The following is a 17,374-nucleotide window of genomic DNA, read 5'->3' as shown; positions in this document are numbered from 1 at the left end:
ACTCTTTAATGTCTAGAAGAAGACAACACGGAGGTGTGGGCCTCCCTAATATATTGGAATACTACAAGGCAATAAACCTTAACAGATGGCTAGGAATGGTAGCCCCGACCAAAAGCCATAAATTAAGAAAAATCGCACAACAAACCTATGGTAACAACTTTATAAGAGATTTGTGGCTTCCCTGCCCAAAAACATACCGAGCCAAAGATTTTAGCATCCTGCTGAGGGGTATCTGCGAGACCTGGGACGCCCTATCCCACAAGTTGGCCCCCTTACCATCACCATACACACCTTTAAGCCTGCTCCCCAACATCATCAAAAATCCCAAGACTTGGATTCCAGAGAACCTTTGGAACATTTTTGAAGAAAACACAATTCAGGATTTTCAAAACATTATGCACGAGGAACCCACCACTATTATTAACTCCCTAGGCTTACAAAAGAAACTACAAAATCTCCATATTACGCACATTGCGAACACAATCGCTACATTTAAAAAAGATTACCCCTCCACAAGACCAACTACGGAATTTGAAAGGTTAATAAAATCACAAAATACAGAATCCAGAAAAATTTCCTCTCTAGTCAAAAATTTTACAACTCCTCACACATTAAGCAGACCATCTTATATCTCCTCGTGGGAGAAGGAGCTGGACATTAAGTTATCGGAAGCAGAAATTAAAACGATATTTAAAGCTTCTTATGGCGCTTCTCCATGCGTTCGCCTCCAAGAAAACAACTACAAACTATTGTCCAGATGGTATAAAACCCCCGAGTGGTTGTATAACTACAAACTTGCAGATTCAAATAGGTGCTGGAGATGCCAGGAGGAGTTGGGATCTTACTTACACATCTGGTGGAATTGCAAAAAAATTAAACCCTTTTGGTCAGAGATTGAAAGCGAAATGCATAGAACCTTGGGAAAAGCAATTGTCTTAACGTCAGACATGATAATTTTAAATAGACCAAACAAGTCATTCAATCCCCCAAAGGACAAACTAGCCGCATTTATGGTGGCGGCAGCTAAAGCATTAATCCCCCTCCACTGGAAAAGCCCAGCACCCCCCCCCATTACGATGTGGAAAACAAAGCTCAACCAGATATATCAGTTTGAGGAGATCCTTAGCTGGACAAACTCGACATACCCAACATTTTTGACAATATGGTCGCCTTGGGTAGACTCTTGCTCTAGTACCACATCACAAGGCTGTTTCCCCGGAGCGGACTCCTCTAAAACTCGAGGCGAGTAGCTCCACCGGAGTCTCTACAATAGTCTCCCTAGTTGATACAACCTGAGAGGAGACCAGACTGCGCTGAAACAGAGTCAAACCCAAGTAGCGAATAAGTAAAGACACTAGCTGGAAATAATTCACCTCACACAACAAACTCAACCCTCAAATGCCATACACTAGAACAATTTTCTCACACCAGCTCTGAGCCATAGCATCCCACCAGACTTGAGACATGACTGATCAACCCCTTCCGCCTGCAAGACCACAGAGCTTCAGGGTGTCTAGAGAGCTGCCAATTGGGAGATGTCGGGAGGACGTCGCTAGGGCGCTCGCGTCCCTGCACCCCCCGGTAGGGACGTGACCGCCCGCACTCATGCGACTAAACCTGAAATTTGCCTCAGGGACTTAAGAGATATGGGGAAATAACATTGTTATTCACAATTGGATTAAAGTAGGTGTCACGTGGAGAGCAACAGTTTGTGTTCCACGTCCACCTAAGGGGCGTCAAGCGCAGAACTAAAGGTTGAAGTCTGAAGACGGAGATTTGAGACCATCCCCCCCTCCCCCAACCCCTCCCCCTCTCCTTTCCCTCCCCCCTCCCCTCGCTCCCCCCCCTCCCCGTTCCTCCCACCCTAGCCTTTAAGTCTTTCCCTACTGATAAGTTGTAAAGATTTGATTAGTATAGGTACTTGAATGCGATGACTTATGCCCACTGTGGCCAGATAAATAAAGCCTCTGAGCCGGTGTCTGACCAGGCTGGGCAGTTCAGATACAAGTCAGTTTGATAAGGATATAATGTTATGATGGTAACACTCGCATACAATTTTGTAAGAAACTCCTTGTACTCCATGTTATTGAAGTTTAGACAAACAGCTAGTACTTATGTAAGGTTGAATACCATGTATGAAAAACTCTTTCAATAAAAAGTGAATTAATAAAAAAAGAGCTGAGCTCCTCCTGCAGTGTTCGGAGTCACTGACTGACGGCTCCAGTTGTGTTTGTCAGAGGAGAAGTTGTTCATGTTCTCGTAACTCTGGGCCCCAATATATCAGGATGAGGAAGATGTTCCCCCTCATTGTGCTTCTCCTTCACTTATCTGTGGTGTATTCTGGTGAGTAAAGAGGGGATCAGTTATTATATCACTTATCTGTATTCTGGTCAGTATGGAGGGTATCAGTTATTATATCACTTATCTGCAGTGTATTCTAGGGAGTATAGAGGGTATCAGTTATTATATCACTTATCTGCAGTGTATTCCGGTGAGTATGGAGGGGATCAGTTATTATATCACTTATCTGCTGTGTATTCTGGTCAGTATGGAGGGGATCGGTTATTATATCACTTATCTGCAGTGTATTCTGGTCAGTATGGAGGGGATCCGTTATTATATCACTTATATACAGTACATTCTGGTCAGTATGGAGGGGATCGGTTATTATATCACTTATCTGCATTGTATTCTGGTCAGTATGGAGGGGATCAGTTATTATATCACTTATCTGCAGTGTATTCTGGGGAGTATGGAGGGGATCAGTTATTATATCACTTATCTGCAGTGTATTCTGGTCAGTATGAAGGGGATCAGTTATTATATCACTTATCTGCGATGTATTCTGGTCAGTATGGAGGGGATCAGTTATTATATCACTTATCTGCAGTGTATTCTGGGGAGTATGGAGGGGATCAGTTATTATATCACTTATCTGCAGTGTATTCTGGTCAGTATGAAGGGGATCAGTTATTATATCACTTATCTGCGATGTATTCTGGGGATTATGGAGGGGGATCAGTTATTATATCACTTATCTGCTGTGTATTCTGCTGAGTATGGAGGGGATCGGTTATTATATCACTTATCTGCGGTGTATTCTGGTCAGTATGGAGGGGGATCAGTTATTCTATCCCTTATCTGCAGTGTATTCTGGTCAGTATGAAGGGGATCGGTTATTATATCACTTATCTGCGGTGTATTCTGGTCAGTATGGAGGGGATCAGTTATTATATCCCTTATCTGCAGTGTATTCTGGGGAGTATGGAGGGGATCGGTTATTATATCACTTATCTGTATTCTGGAGAGTATAGAGGGGATCAGTTATTATATCACTTATCTGCAGTGTATTCCGGTGAGTATGGAGGGGATCAGTTATTATATCCCTTATCTGCAGTGTATTCTGGTCAGTATGGAGGAAGATTAGTTATTATATCACTTATCTGCAGTGTATTCTGGTCAGTATGGAGGGGATCGGTTATTATATCACTTATCTGCAGTGTGTTCTGGTCAGTATGGAGGGGATCAGTTATTATATCACTTATCTGCAGTGTATTCTGGTCAGTATGGAGGGGATCGGTTATTATATCACTTATCTGCAGTGTATTCTGGTCAGTATGGAGGTGATCAGTTATTATATCACTTATCTGCAGTGTATTCTGGGGAGTATGGAGGGGATCAGTTATTATATCACTTATCTGCAGTGTATTCTGGTCAGTATGAAGGGGATCAGTTATTATATCACTTATCTGCGATGTATTCTGGGGATTATGGAGGGGGATCAGTTATTATATCACTTATCTGCTGTGTATTCTGCTGAGTATGGAGGGGATCGATTATTATATCACTTATCTGCGGTGTATTCTGGTCAGTATGGAGGGGGATCAGTTATTCTATCACTTATCTGCGGTGTATTCTGGTCAGTATGGAGGGGGATCAGTTATTCTATCCCTTATCTGCAGTGTATTCTGGTCAGTATGGAGGGGATCGGTTATTATATCACTTATCTGCGGTGTATTCTGGTCAGTATGGAGGGGATCAGTTATTATATCACTTATCTGTGGTGTATTCTGGGGAGCATGGAGGGGCATCAGTTATAATATCACTTAGCTGCGGTGTATTCTGGTCAGTATGGAGGGGATCAGTTATTATATCACTTATCTGCGGTGTATTCCGGTGAGTATGGAGGGGATCGGTTATTATATCACTTATCTGCTGTGTATTCTGGTCAGTATGGAGGGGATCGGTTATTATATCACTTATCTGCAGTGTATTCTGGTCAGTATGGAGGGGATCCGTTATTATATCACTTATATACAGAACATTCTGGTCATTATGGAGGGGATCGGTTATTATATCACTTATCTGCATTGTATTCTGGTCAGTATGGAGGGGATCAGTTATTATATCACTTATCTGCAGTGTATTCTGGGGAGTATGGAGGGGATCAGTTATTATATCACTTATCTGCGATGTATTCTGGGGAGTATGGAGGGGATCAGTTATTATATCACTTATCTGCAGTGTATTCTGGTCAGTATGAAGGGGATCAGTTATTATATCACTTATCTGCGATGTATTCTGGGGATTATGGAGGGGGATCAGTTATTATATCACTTATCTGCTGTGTATTCTGCTGAGTATGGAGGGGATCGGTTATTATATCACTTATCTGCGGTGTATTCTGGTCAGTATGGAGGGGGATCAGTTATTCTATCCCTTATCTGCAGTGTATTCTGGTCAGTATGAAGGGGATCGGTTATTATATCACTTATCTGCGGTGTATTCTGGTCAGTATGGAGGGGATCAGTTATTATATCCCTTATCTGCAGTGTATTCTGGGGAGTATGGAGGGGATCGGTTATTATATCACTTATCTGTATTCTGGAGAGTATAGAGGGGATCAGTTATTATATCACTTATCTGCAGTGTATTCCGGTGAGTATGGAGGGGATCAGTTATTATATCCCTTATCTGCAGTATATTCTGGTCAGTATGGAGGAAGATCAGTTATTATATCACTTATCTGCAGTGTATTCTGGTCAGTATGGAGGGGATCAGTTATTATATCACTTATCTGCAGTGTATTCTGGTCAGTATGGAGGGGATCGGTTATTATATCACTTATCTGCAGTGTATTCTGGTCAGTATGGAGGGGATCAGTTATTATATCACTTATCTGCAGTGTATTCTGGGGAGTATGGAGGGGATCGGTTATTATATCACTTATCTGCAGTGTATTCTGGTCAGTATGAAGGGGATCAGTTATTATATCACTTATCTGCGATGTATTCTGGGGATTATGGAGGGGGATCAGTTATTATATCACTTATCTGCTGTGTATTCTGCTGAGTATGGAGGGGATCGGTTATTATATCACTTATCTGCGGTGTATTCTGGTCAGTATGGAGGGGGATCAGTTATTCTATCCCTTATCTGCAGTGTATTCTGGTCAGTATGGAGGGGATCAGTTATTATATCACTTATCTGCAGTGTATTCTGGGGAGTATGGAGGGGATCAGTTATTATATCACTTATCTGCAGTGTATTCTGGTCAGTATGAAGGGGATCAGTTATTATATCACTTATCTGCGATGTATTCTGGGGATTATGGAGGGGGATCAGTTATTATATCACTTATCTGCTGTGTATTCTGCTGAGTATGGAGGGGATCGGTTATTATATCACTTATCTGCGGTGTATTCTGGTCAGTATGGAGGGGGATCAGTTATTCTATCACTTATCTGCGGTGTATTCTGGTCAGTATGGAGGGGGATCAGTTATTCTATCCCTTATCTGCAGTGTATTCTGGTCAGTATGGAGGGGATCGGTTATTATATCACTTATCTGCGGTGTATTCTGGTCAGTATGGAGGGGATCAGTTATTATATCACTTATCTGTGGTGTATTCTGGGGAGCATGGAGGGGCATCAGTTATAATATCACTTAGCTGCGGTGTATTCTGGTCAGTATGGAGGGGATCAGTTATTATATCACTTATCTGTGGTGTATTCCGGTGAGTATGGAGGGGATCAGTTATTATATCACTTATCTGCTGTGTATTCTGGTCAGTATGGAGGGGATCGGTTATTATATCACTTATCTGCAGTGTATTCTGGTCAGTATGGAGGGGATCCGTTATTATATCACTTATATACAGTACATTCTGGTCATTATGGAGGGGATCGGTTATTATATCACTTATCTGCATTGTATTCTGGTCAGTATGGAGGGGATCAGTTATTATATCACTTATCTGCAGTGTATTCTGGGGAGTATGGAGGGGATCAGTTATTATATCACTTATCTGCGATGTATTCTGGGGAGTATGGAGGGGATCAGTTATTATATCACTTATCTGCAGTGTATTCTGGTCAGTATGAAGGGGATCAGTTATTATGTCACTTATCTGCGATGTATTCTGGGGATTATGGAGGGGGATCAGTTATTATATCACTTATCTGCTGTGTATTCTGCTGAGTATGGAGGGAATCGGTTATTATATCACTTATCTGCGGTGTATTCTGGTCAGTATGGAGGGGGATCAGTTATTCTATCCCTTATCTGCAGTGTATTCTGGTCAGTATGAAGGGGATCGGTTATTATATCACTTATCTGCGGTGTATTCTGGTCAGTATGGAGGGGATCAGTTATTATATCCCTTATCTGCAGTGTATTCTGGGGAGTATGGAGGGGATCGGTTATTATATCACTTATCTGTATTCTGGAGAGTATAGAGGGGATCAGTTATTATATCACTTATCTGCAGTGTATTCCGTTGAGTATGGAGGGGATCAGTTATTATATCCCTTATCTGCAGTGTATTCTGGTCAGTATGGAGGAAGATCAGTTATTATATCACTTATCTGCAGTGTATTCTGGTCAGTATGGAGGGGATCGGTTATTATATCACTTATCTGCAGTGTATTCTGGTCAGTATGGAGGGGATCGGTTATTATATCACTTATCTGCAGTGTATTCTGGTCAGTATGGAGGGGATCAGTTATTATATCACTTATCTGCAGTGTATTCTGGGGAGTATGGAGGGGATCAGTTATTATATCACTTATCTGCAGTGTATTCTGGTCAGTATGAAGGGGATCAGTTATTATATCACTTATCTGCGATGTATTCTGGGGATTATGGAGGGGGATCAGTTATTATATCACTTATCTGCTGTGTATTCTGCTGAGTATGGAGGGGATCGGTTATTCTATCACTTATCTGCGGTGTATTCTGGTCAGTATGGAGGGGGATCAGTTATTCTATCCCTTATCTGCAGTGTATTCTGGTCAGTATGAAGGGGATCGGTTATTATATCACTTATCTGCGGTGTATTCTGGTCAGTATGGAGGGGATCAGTTATTATATCCCTTATCTGCAGTGTATTCTGGGGAGTATGGAGGGGATCGGTTATTATATCACTTATCTGTATTCTGGAGAGTATAGAGGGGATCAGTTATTATATCACTTATCTGCAGTGTATTCCGGTGAGTATGGAGGGGATCAGTTATTATATCCCTTATCTGCAGTGTATTCTGGTCAGTATGGAGGAAGATCAGTTATTATATCACTTATCTGCAGTGTATTCTGGTCAGTATGGAGGGGATCGGTTATTATATCACTTATCTGCAGTGTATTCTGGTCAGTATGGAGGGGATTGGTTATTATATCACTTATCTGCAGTGTATTCTGGTCAGTATGGAGGGGATCAGTTATTATATCACTTATCTGCAGTGTATTCTGGGGAGTATGGAGGGGATCGGTTATTATATCACTTATCTGCAGTGTATTCTGGTCAGTATGAAGGGGATCAGTTATTATATCACTTATCTGCGATGTATTCTGGGGATTATGGAGGGGGATCAGTTATTATATCACTTATCTGCTGTGTATTCTGCTGAGTATGGAGGGGATCGGTTATTATATCACTTATCTGCGGTGTATTCTGGTCAGTATGGAGGGGGATCAGTTATTCTATCCCTTATCTGCAGTGTATTCTGGTCAGTATGGAGGGGATCAGTTATTATATCACTTATCTGTAGTGTATTCTGGGGAGTATGGAGGGGATCAGTTATTATATCACTTATCTGCAGTGTATTCTGGTCAGTATGAAGGGGATCAGTTATTATATCACTTATCTGCGATGTATTCTGGGGATTATGGAGGGGGATCAGTTATTATATCACTTATCTGCTGTGTATTCTGCTGAGCATGGAGGGGATCGGTTATTATATCACTTATCTGCGGTGTATTCTGGTCAGTATGGAGGGGGATCAGTTATTCTATCCCTTATCTGCAGTGTATTCTGGTCAGTATGGAGGGGGATCAGTTATTCTATCCCTTATCTGCAGTGTATTCTGGTCAGTATGAAGGGGATCGGTTATTATATCACTTATCTGCGGTGTATTCTGGTCAGTATGGAGGGGATCAGTTATTATATCCCTTATCTGCAGTGTATTCTGGGGAGTATGGAGGGGATCGGTTATTATATCACTTATCTGTATTCTGGAGAGTATAGAGGGGATCAGTTATTATATCACTTATCTGCAGTGTATTCCGGTGAGTATGGAGGGGATCAGTTATTATATCCCTTATCTGCAGTGTATTCTGGTCAGTATGGAGGAAGATCAGTTATTATATCACTTATCTGCAGTGTATTCTGGTCAGTATGGAGGGGATCGGTTATTATATCACTTATCTGCAGTGTATTCTGGTCAGTATGGAGGGGATCGGTTATTATATCACTTATCTGCAGTGTATTCTGGTCAGTATGGAGGGGATCAGTTATTATATCACTTATCTGCAGTGTATTCTGGGGAGTATGGAGGGGATCAGTTATTATATCACTTATCTGCAGTGTATTCTGGTCAGTATGAAGGGGATCAGTTATTATATCACTTATCTGCGATGTATTCTGGGGATTATGGAGGGGGATCAGTTATTATATCACTTATCTGCTGTGTATTCTGCTGAGTATGGAGGGGATCGGTTATTATATCACTTATCTGCGGTGTATTCTGGTCAGTATGGAGGGGGATCAGTTATTCTATCCCTTATCTGCAGTGTATTCTGGTCAGTATGGAGGGGATCGGTTATTAGATCACTTATCTGCGGTGTATTCTGGTCAGTATGGAGGGGATCAGTTATTATATCACTTATCTGTGGTGTATTCTGGGGAGTATGGAGGGGATCGGTTAATATATCACTTATCTGCAGTGTATTCTTGTCAGTATGGAGGGGATCAGCTATTATATCCCTTATCTGCGGTGTATTCTGGTCAGTATGGAGGGGATCAGCTATTATATCCCTTATCTGCGGTGTATTCTGGTCAGTATGGAGGGGATCAGCTATTATATCCCTTATCTGCGGTGTATTCTGGTCAGTATGGAGGGGATCAGCTATTATATCCCTTTTCTGCGGTGTATTCTGGTCAGTATGGAGGGGATCAGCTATTATATCCCTTATCTGCGGTGTATTCTGGTCAGTATGGAGGGGGTCAGTTATTATATCACTTATCTGCAGTGTATTCTGGTCAGTATGGAGGGGGATCAGTTATTATATCACTTATCTGTGGTGTATTCTGGGGAGTATGGAGGGGATCGGTTAATATATCACTTATCTGCAGTGTATTCTGGGGAGTATGGAGGGGGATCAGTTATTATATCCCTTATCTACAGTGTATTCTGGTCAGTATGGAGGGGGATCAGTTATTATATCACTTATCTGTGGTATATTGTGGTGAGTATGGAGGGGATCAGTTATTATATCCCTTATCTGCAGTGTATTCTGGGGAGTATGGAGGGGATTGGTTAATATATCACTTATCTGCAGTGTATTCTGGGGAGTATGGAGGGGGATCAGTTATTATATCCCTTATCTACAGTGTATTCTGGTCAGTATGGAGGGGGATCAGTTATTATATCACTTATCTGTGGTGTATTCTGGTGAGTATGGAGGGGATCAGTTATTATATCCCTTATCTGCAGTGTATTCTGGGGAGTATGGAGGGGATCGGTTAATATATCACTTATCTGCAGTGTATTCTGGGGAGTATGGAGGGGATCAGTTATTATATCCCTTATCTACAGTGTATTCTGGTCAGTATGGAGGGGGATCAGTTATTATATCACTTATCTGCAGCGTATTCTGGGGAGTATAGAGGGGATCAGTTATTATATCACTTATCTGCAGTGTATTCTTGTCAGTATGGAGGGGATCGGTTATTATATCACTTATCTGCGATGTATTCTGGGGAGTATGGAAGGGATTAGTTATTATATCACTTATCTGCGGTGTATTCTGGTCAGTATGGAGGGGATCTGTTATTATATCACTTATCTGCAGTGTATTCTGGGGAGTGTGGAGGTGATGATATCACTTATATATAGTGTATGTTGTAGATTATGGAAGGGTATCAGTTATATCGCTTATCTGTGGTGAATTCTGGGGAGTATAGAGGGATATCAGTTATTATATCACTTATTTGCAGTATATTATGGGAAATATAGGGGGGGCAGCTGTGAAATCGCTTATCTGCTGTGTATTCTGAGTGGTATGAATGGGGATCAGTGTAATGACTGAGGATGTGGAACCACTGTGTCAATCTACCGGGTAGGTGATGACCCAATCCAGCACGGCTGACAGCCGACCCCCGGCGTTGGAGGTAAGATATACCAGATGTACAAAGATGGAAGCTGAGGAAAGTATCTTGCCCTGAGCTGGTAACAGGGAGAGGGAAGACCCTGCCTATAAGGAGGGCTGGTGTCCTAATAACATAGTATGTTAGGCTGAAGGGAGACAATGTCCATCTAGTCCAGCCTGTTTCTACCCCCCCCCCCCCTCCCGTTGTTGATCCAGAGGAAGGCAAAAAAAAAAAAAAACGGGGCAGAGGCCAATTTAGCTAACTTGGAGGAAAAAAATTCCTTCCTGACTCCATAATGGCAGTCAGAATAATCCCTGGATCAACATTTGAGTTCTACCTAACTCCAAGACCCGGATCAACAACCCCGCTGGTCACCTAATCTCTATATACTGTAATATCATAGCGCTCTTTCTGTGTTGGTGATGAAACCCGCTTTCTTCTAGACGCAGCGGATGCCCTCTTGTTACCGTCGTAGTCCTAGATATAAACAGATCATGGCAGAGATCCTTGTATCGTCCCCTCATGTATTTATACAGAGTTATCTGATCGCCCCTTTGGGTGCCTTTCCACTTGCGTTTTTTTAACACAATTGTCAGTGGGACTTTCTAATGTTAAAAACGCATCGTACGAAAATTGCAAAGCACCAACTTGCAATTTTTGTGCAATGCATGTTTAACATTACAAAGTCCCACTGACAATCGCGTTAACTGTGCCTTTCCACTAGCCTTTTTTATCACTGCGGTTTTTTTAACGCGACTTTCAATGGGACTTTCTAATGTTAAAAACGCAACACACCGCAGCACAACTTGTGTTTTTGGTGCATTGCGTTGCGTTTTTAACATTAGAAAGTTCCATTGACAATCGCGTGAAAAAAAAACGCAGCGATAAAAAAAGGCTAGTGGAAAGGCACCCTTAGGGCTCCCACACACTTCGGTTTGCATTTTTTGTTAACGCGATTGTCAATGGGACTTTCTAATGTTAAAAACACAACATAATGCAACTTGTGTTTTTGGTGCGATGCGTTTTTAACATTAGAAAGTCCCATTGACAATCGCGTTAACAAAAAACGCAAACGCAAGTGTGTGGGAGCCCTTAGCCGTCTTTTTTCCAGGGTAAATAATCCCAATTTTGATGCCTCTCTGGGTATTCCAGTCCCTTCATTCCATGTATTAGTTTAGTTGCCCTTCTTTGAACCCCCTTAAGCACTGTAACATCTTTCCTGAGCACCGGTGACCAGAACTGTACACAGTATTCCATGTGAGGCCTGACAAGTGCCTTATATAATGGAAGGATAATGTTCTCATCCTTCGCCCCTATACCTCTTTTAATGCACCCCAGGACTTTATTAGCCTTTGCAGCATCTGACTGGCATTGGTTACTCCAGTTTAGTCTATAATCCACTAGTATCCCCAGGTCTTTTTCCATATCACTTTTCCCTAGCAGTACCCCATTTAGTGTATATTGGTGACATCTGTTTCTCCTGCGCATGTGCATAACCTTACATTTATCAACATTGAACTTCATTTGATTTTTTTTTTTAACCCAAGCCTCCAACTTATCTAGGTCCATTTGTAGCCACATATGCTGATGAGGAGTTATGCTGTTTTTCCTTGAGGTATTCTAGGATGGCAGCTCTGAGAAATCCCTCAAATGTTTTTCCAATTATTGAGGTGAGACTTACCGGCCTGTAGTTACCAGGCTTTCTTTTAGACCTCTTTTTGTATATTAGGACCACACTGGCAATGTGCCAATCTAGTGGTACAACCCCAGTCTCAATGGTGTCCCTAAATATAAGAAATAGTGATCTATCTATCATGTTACTTAGTTTCCTTAGAACTCTTGGGTGTATTCCATCTGGGCCCATCAATTTTAATCCTCTTTAACCAGCTCTGCACTTCCTCCTGTGTTAGGCATGCAATATTAAGCGCGGGAGGGGGGGGGGCTTCTGTCTGCCCTCTGACAGAAGAGGGCAGACAGCGCAAGCGCCTCTAATCCAGGCAGAAGAAGGCTTTGGTCGGCGCCATGGAGACGGGGACGCCAACACCGGAGGGGGTAAGTGTATAACTTCTGTATGGCCAATATTTAATGCACGACGTATATTACAAAGTGCATTAATATGGCCATACAGAAGTGCTTAACCCCACTTGCTTTCGCGGGACAACCCCTTTCAGGACTGGGTTGGCAAAAACGTTCTTTTATACTTGCCCCCCTCACCTAATTGCCTGTTATACTCTGGAGGTCTCTATGTATTTTAGGCACCTACCTGCAGTGCAGCCCCCTTTCTGATAATTATTAGTCAACATCTTGAGACTGTATTTCTTACTTTCAATCAATCCCATGATGCATCAGCACTAAATTAGCTGAGGCTATACCATTTTTGCCTGCAAGTGGGTGAGAGGCAGTTTAATTATCATTAGGGCTTCTGTCCTTGGGCATATGTTAACATCAGCTTTGCCGTCAAGTAGTTAGAAGAGACTGCGTATGGCTGAGTGTGCATTGCGCATGCTCGTGTATCACACGGATATGAGCAATGTGACTCTTTACTTTAATGTTTCAGAGCAGGGATGCATATGAAAAAGCTCCCATATGCAATAGATTATGTAGCCTATACAAAAGTATAGGGCTAACACTGCGTGGTATACAGAGATGAACAGCATGCTGCTATCTATTTCTTGTATATGTATCGATAAGCAATGGCCACACGCATGTGCATGGATAAGTAGATGTCCATTGACTTCATTCGCCACTATTATGCGTCCATGTGTAATCCGCTGTGAAAACACAGTTATGGACATGATCTCTTCTGTATTCACCTAAATAAGCTACAGAGCACAAGTATACAGTCAGGAGGATGAGCTGTGATCTCCTCTATTATACCTGTGTGACAGGAGCTTCGTGATGATCATCAGTAACTGGCAGGAGTGTCTGTGCCCCTCTTGCAAGCAGCTTTAATAATAACTACATGTAAGAGCATCATACAGATTGAGAATCTGACTAGAAGATAAATACATAACCCTCAATCAGATCTGAGCTGTCAGAATTAGATCACATGACCGTCTGAGGAGAAAGAAAGGAATAACTAACCAAGGCAGCACTCTGTGACTTATATATACTGGAGGACAGCTGCATCATGAAGGTATATAAATATCACCGGGGTGGCCCGTTATATTCTGCTGGCAAGCAGTGGCGCTCGGTTCAGCTCTGCTTGGATCCACATAAATTCTGACATCAACTACACCATCACTTTTGTCAGCAATCACCAGGGCTGTATGTGCGGGGCTAATGGCGAGCTGCGCCCGAGATTCATGTGCGCGAATCGCATCACACAGACACCCCGCTCGTGTCCTGCGCGATGTGACGGAGACCGCATGTTTGTATGTCATATTCTCATGTGAGACTCACAAGAAAATGAAACTGCTGGGATTTTATTTTTTTTTTACAAATCCTGCAGCATCATTACGAATAAAGGAACCGACTTGTGCGCCGCGCAATAAAACCGTTCATGTAAATACAGCCTAAGGCCTCCTTCACACGGCCATGTGCGATTTTGCATGAGTGACTCTTTGTCACACTTGAGTCTCGATCTTAATTTGCGTATTTCCAGTCATTCACCCGCGGCGCTGCTGTGTAAATAGTAAAAAATACGCAAAAGTGACGGCAAGCAACGATCGGAATAGAACGACAAATTATGCTGAATTTGGGTGAGCTGTCTTTTGTTTAACCCCTTGAGTGGCAGGTTTCCTACCACCCTGTCGTGCCCACCAGGGCAGGTTTTTTAAAATGGTCTAATCATTGAATTTCAACTAGTTTTGCAGGTGCGTCTCAAGAGCCATAACTTTTTCATTTTTCCATTGACACGGCCATATGAGGGCTTGTTTTTTGCGGGACAAGTTGTGATTTTTTAAACAGGGGGGAGGAAAAAAAGAAATGGGGAAAAAAGAAAAAAAGGGGCCATGTCATTAAGGGGTTAAATAATGTATTAACTTCCTTCTCTGGGTCATTACGACGCATGGATACCACATGTGTGATTGTATTTTTGATTTTTTACAAAGTAAAGGGAGACAAGTGTTTTTTTTATTTTTTTAATAATTTTTTTACTTTTTTTTAAATTTTTTTTTATTTTATTTTATTTTTTTTTGTCCCTATAGGGGACTTCCACAGGGACCCATCAGGACCCCTGATCACATTCCGGGGGTCCGATGGTGACAGCCCTTTACATGCTGCAGTGACAGCCCTTTATATGCTGCAGTCACATAGACTGCAGTATGTAAAGGGTTAACACAGCAGAGATCGGAGGTTTTCTCTGATCTCTGCTGTAAGAGCTGGTACCTATCTGTCCTCTGACAGCTAGCAACAAGCTCTCCCTGCCACAGAGACCATCGGCTTGCTTCTGACAAGCCGATGGTCTCTATGGCAACCTGTAAATAAAGCAGGACATTGCCGACATGTCGGCAATATCTTCTGCTTCTGTCATAGCCCTTGCTTTGTTTTCTGTGGGTCTGTGCAGGCAGAGCACACTGTCACAGCTTGTGGCATTGTGCTCTGCAGCTCCCATAGTGATACATAGCCCGGAAATCTTCCGGGCAGTATCGCTATGAGCAGTGGAGCTCGGCCCCGGAAATTTTCCGGGCGTGCCACTCAAGGGGTTAAACCTTGTACGCCGGTAACTCCCCCCCCCCCCCCCTCACGTTTTGCTGCGTATCACAGACCTATCTTCACACGCCGTATAAGAAGGACTGCAGAAAAAAAAATTTCTTTCTTTTTTTTTCATGCGCTTCAATTTTACGTGGGAAAATACATTAATCTGAATGAAGCCATTGAAATCCAATGCTTCGTATGGCCGCGTTTTTAGGTGTTTTTTTATTTTATTTTTTATACACGAAATACCTGCGCAAATACGGTCTGAATAAGCCCTAACAGCATGTCTATACGGGGCGAGTCTGTTGTGGATTTATGTACAAAAATACTTCCCCAGCGGAGGTTTTTTTTTTTCTGGGAGATATTCTGTGGATATCCTGCCTGTGCGGACGCACCCTGAGGAGTGCGCCATTATGTAGTTCATCCACGCGCTGCTGACTGTTTCTATAGGGGCAGGTACGGCTGCGGTTCTCGGGTCAGCAGTGACGTATCTCATCCTACAGCCGGACCCCACAAAACCAGCAGACCTCCCCGCCCCTCTTATTCCTCATTAGCACCAACTTTTACCTCACACTTTCTTATAAATCCTCATTATTTCTATAATCTCCCAACATGTTACTTTCACTTTCTCCACCATCTAACCTCTCCAGCCACACTCTGCCCGGTAACTGATGAGCAGCTGCAGGGGGATTTTTCTATTGGAGGAGAGGATACCTACCGTCCAATCAGAGCTAAGCTCCTCCTGCAGTGTTCGGAGTCACTGACTGACGGCTCCAGTTGTGTTTGTCAGAGGAGAAGTTCTTTATGTTCTCCTAACTCTGGGCCCCCAATATATCAGGATGAGGAAGATGTTCCCCCTCATTGTGCTTCTCCTTCGCTTATCTGCAGTGTATTCTGGTGAGTATGGAGGGGGGTCAGTTATTATATGACTTATGTGCGGTGTATTCTGGTGAGTAGGGGGGGGGGGTTATTATATCACTTATCTGCGGTGTATTCTGGTGAGTATGGGGGGGGGGGGTTATTATATCACTTATCTGCGGTGTATTCTGGGGAGTATGGAGGGGGTCAGTTATTATATCACTTATCTGCAGTATATTCTGGTGAGTATGGAGGGGATCAGTTATTATATCACTTATCTGCGGTGTATTCTGGTCAGTATGGAGGGGATCAGTTATTATATCACTTATCTACAGTGTATTCTGGTCAGTATGGAGAGATCAGTTATTATATCACTTATATACAGTGTATTCTGGTCAGTATGGAGGGGATCAGTTATTATATCACTTATATACAGTGTATTCTGGTCAGTATGGAGGGGATCAGTTATTATATGACTTATCTACAGTGTATTCTGGTCAGTATGGAGGGGATCAGTTATTATATCACTTATATACAGTGTATTCTGGTCAGTATGGAGGGGATCAGTTATTATATCACTTATCTGCAGTGTATTCTGGTCAGTATGGAGGGGGATCAGTTATTATATCACTTATCTGCAGTGTATTCTGGTCAGTATGGAGGGGATCAGCTATTATATCCCTTATCTGCAGTGTATTCTGGTCAGTATGGAGAGGATCAGTTATTATATCACTTATCTGCAGTATATTCTGGTCAGTATGGAGGGGATCTGTTATTATATCACTTATCTACAGTGTATTCTGGTCAGTATGGAGGGGATCAGTTATTATATCACTTATCTGCAGTGTATTCTGGGGAGTATGGAGGGGGGATCAGTTATTATATCCCTTATCTGCAGTGTATTCTGGGGAGTATGGAGGAGATCGGTTATTATATCACTTATCTGCAGTGTATTCTGGGGAGTATGGAGGGGATCAGTTATTATATCACTTATCTGCAGTGTATTCTGGGGAGTATGGAGGGGATCAGTTATTATATCACTTATCTGCAGTGTATTCTGGGGAGTATGGAGGGGGGTTCAGTTATTATATCACTTATCTGTGGTGTATTCTGGGGAGTATGGAGGGGATCAGTTATTATATCCCTTATCTGTAGTGTATTCTGGGGAGTATGGAGCGGATCGGTTATTATATCACTTATATACAGTGTATTCTGGTCAGTATGGAGGGGATC

The 17,374-nt window shown here is 42.4% G+C and overlaps 1 protein-coding gene and 1 long non-coding RNA gene across 2 annotated transcripts in view; both read left to right on the top strand.

Annotated features, from left to right (window-relative positions):
* LOC136633344 (uncharacterized) overlaps nt 1-17,374 on the top strand; it is an 86,610-nt gene that overhangs the window by 25,574 nt on the left and 43,662 nt on the right. The window lies entirely within an intron of this gene.
* The window catches only part of LOC136633339 (class I histocompatibility antigen, F10 alpha chain-like), a 44,998-nt gene continuing 43,662 nt past the window's right edge, over nt 16,039-17,374 (top strand). The window contains exon 1 of the mRNA XM_066609004.1: nt 16,039-16,180. Coding sequence (XP_066465101.1) covers nt 16,123-16,180 — 58 coding nt within the window. The 5' untranslated portion in view covers nt 16,039-16,122. The remainder of the gene's footprint in view (nt 16,181-17,374) is intronic.

Source organism: Eleutherodactylus coqui, chromosome 6 (assembly GCF_035609145.1).
Source record: "Eleutherodactylus coqui strain aEleCoq1 chromosome 6, aEleCoq1.hap1, whole genome shotgun sequence".
Lineage (NCBI taxonomy): Eukaryota > Metazoa > Chordata > Amphibia > Anura > Eleutherodactylidae > Eleutherodactylus > Eleutherodactylus coqui.
Note: the sequence above shows the minus strand (reverse complement) of the source record. Positions and strands in the feature narration are given on the sequence as shown.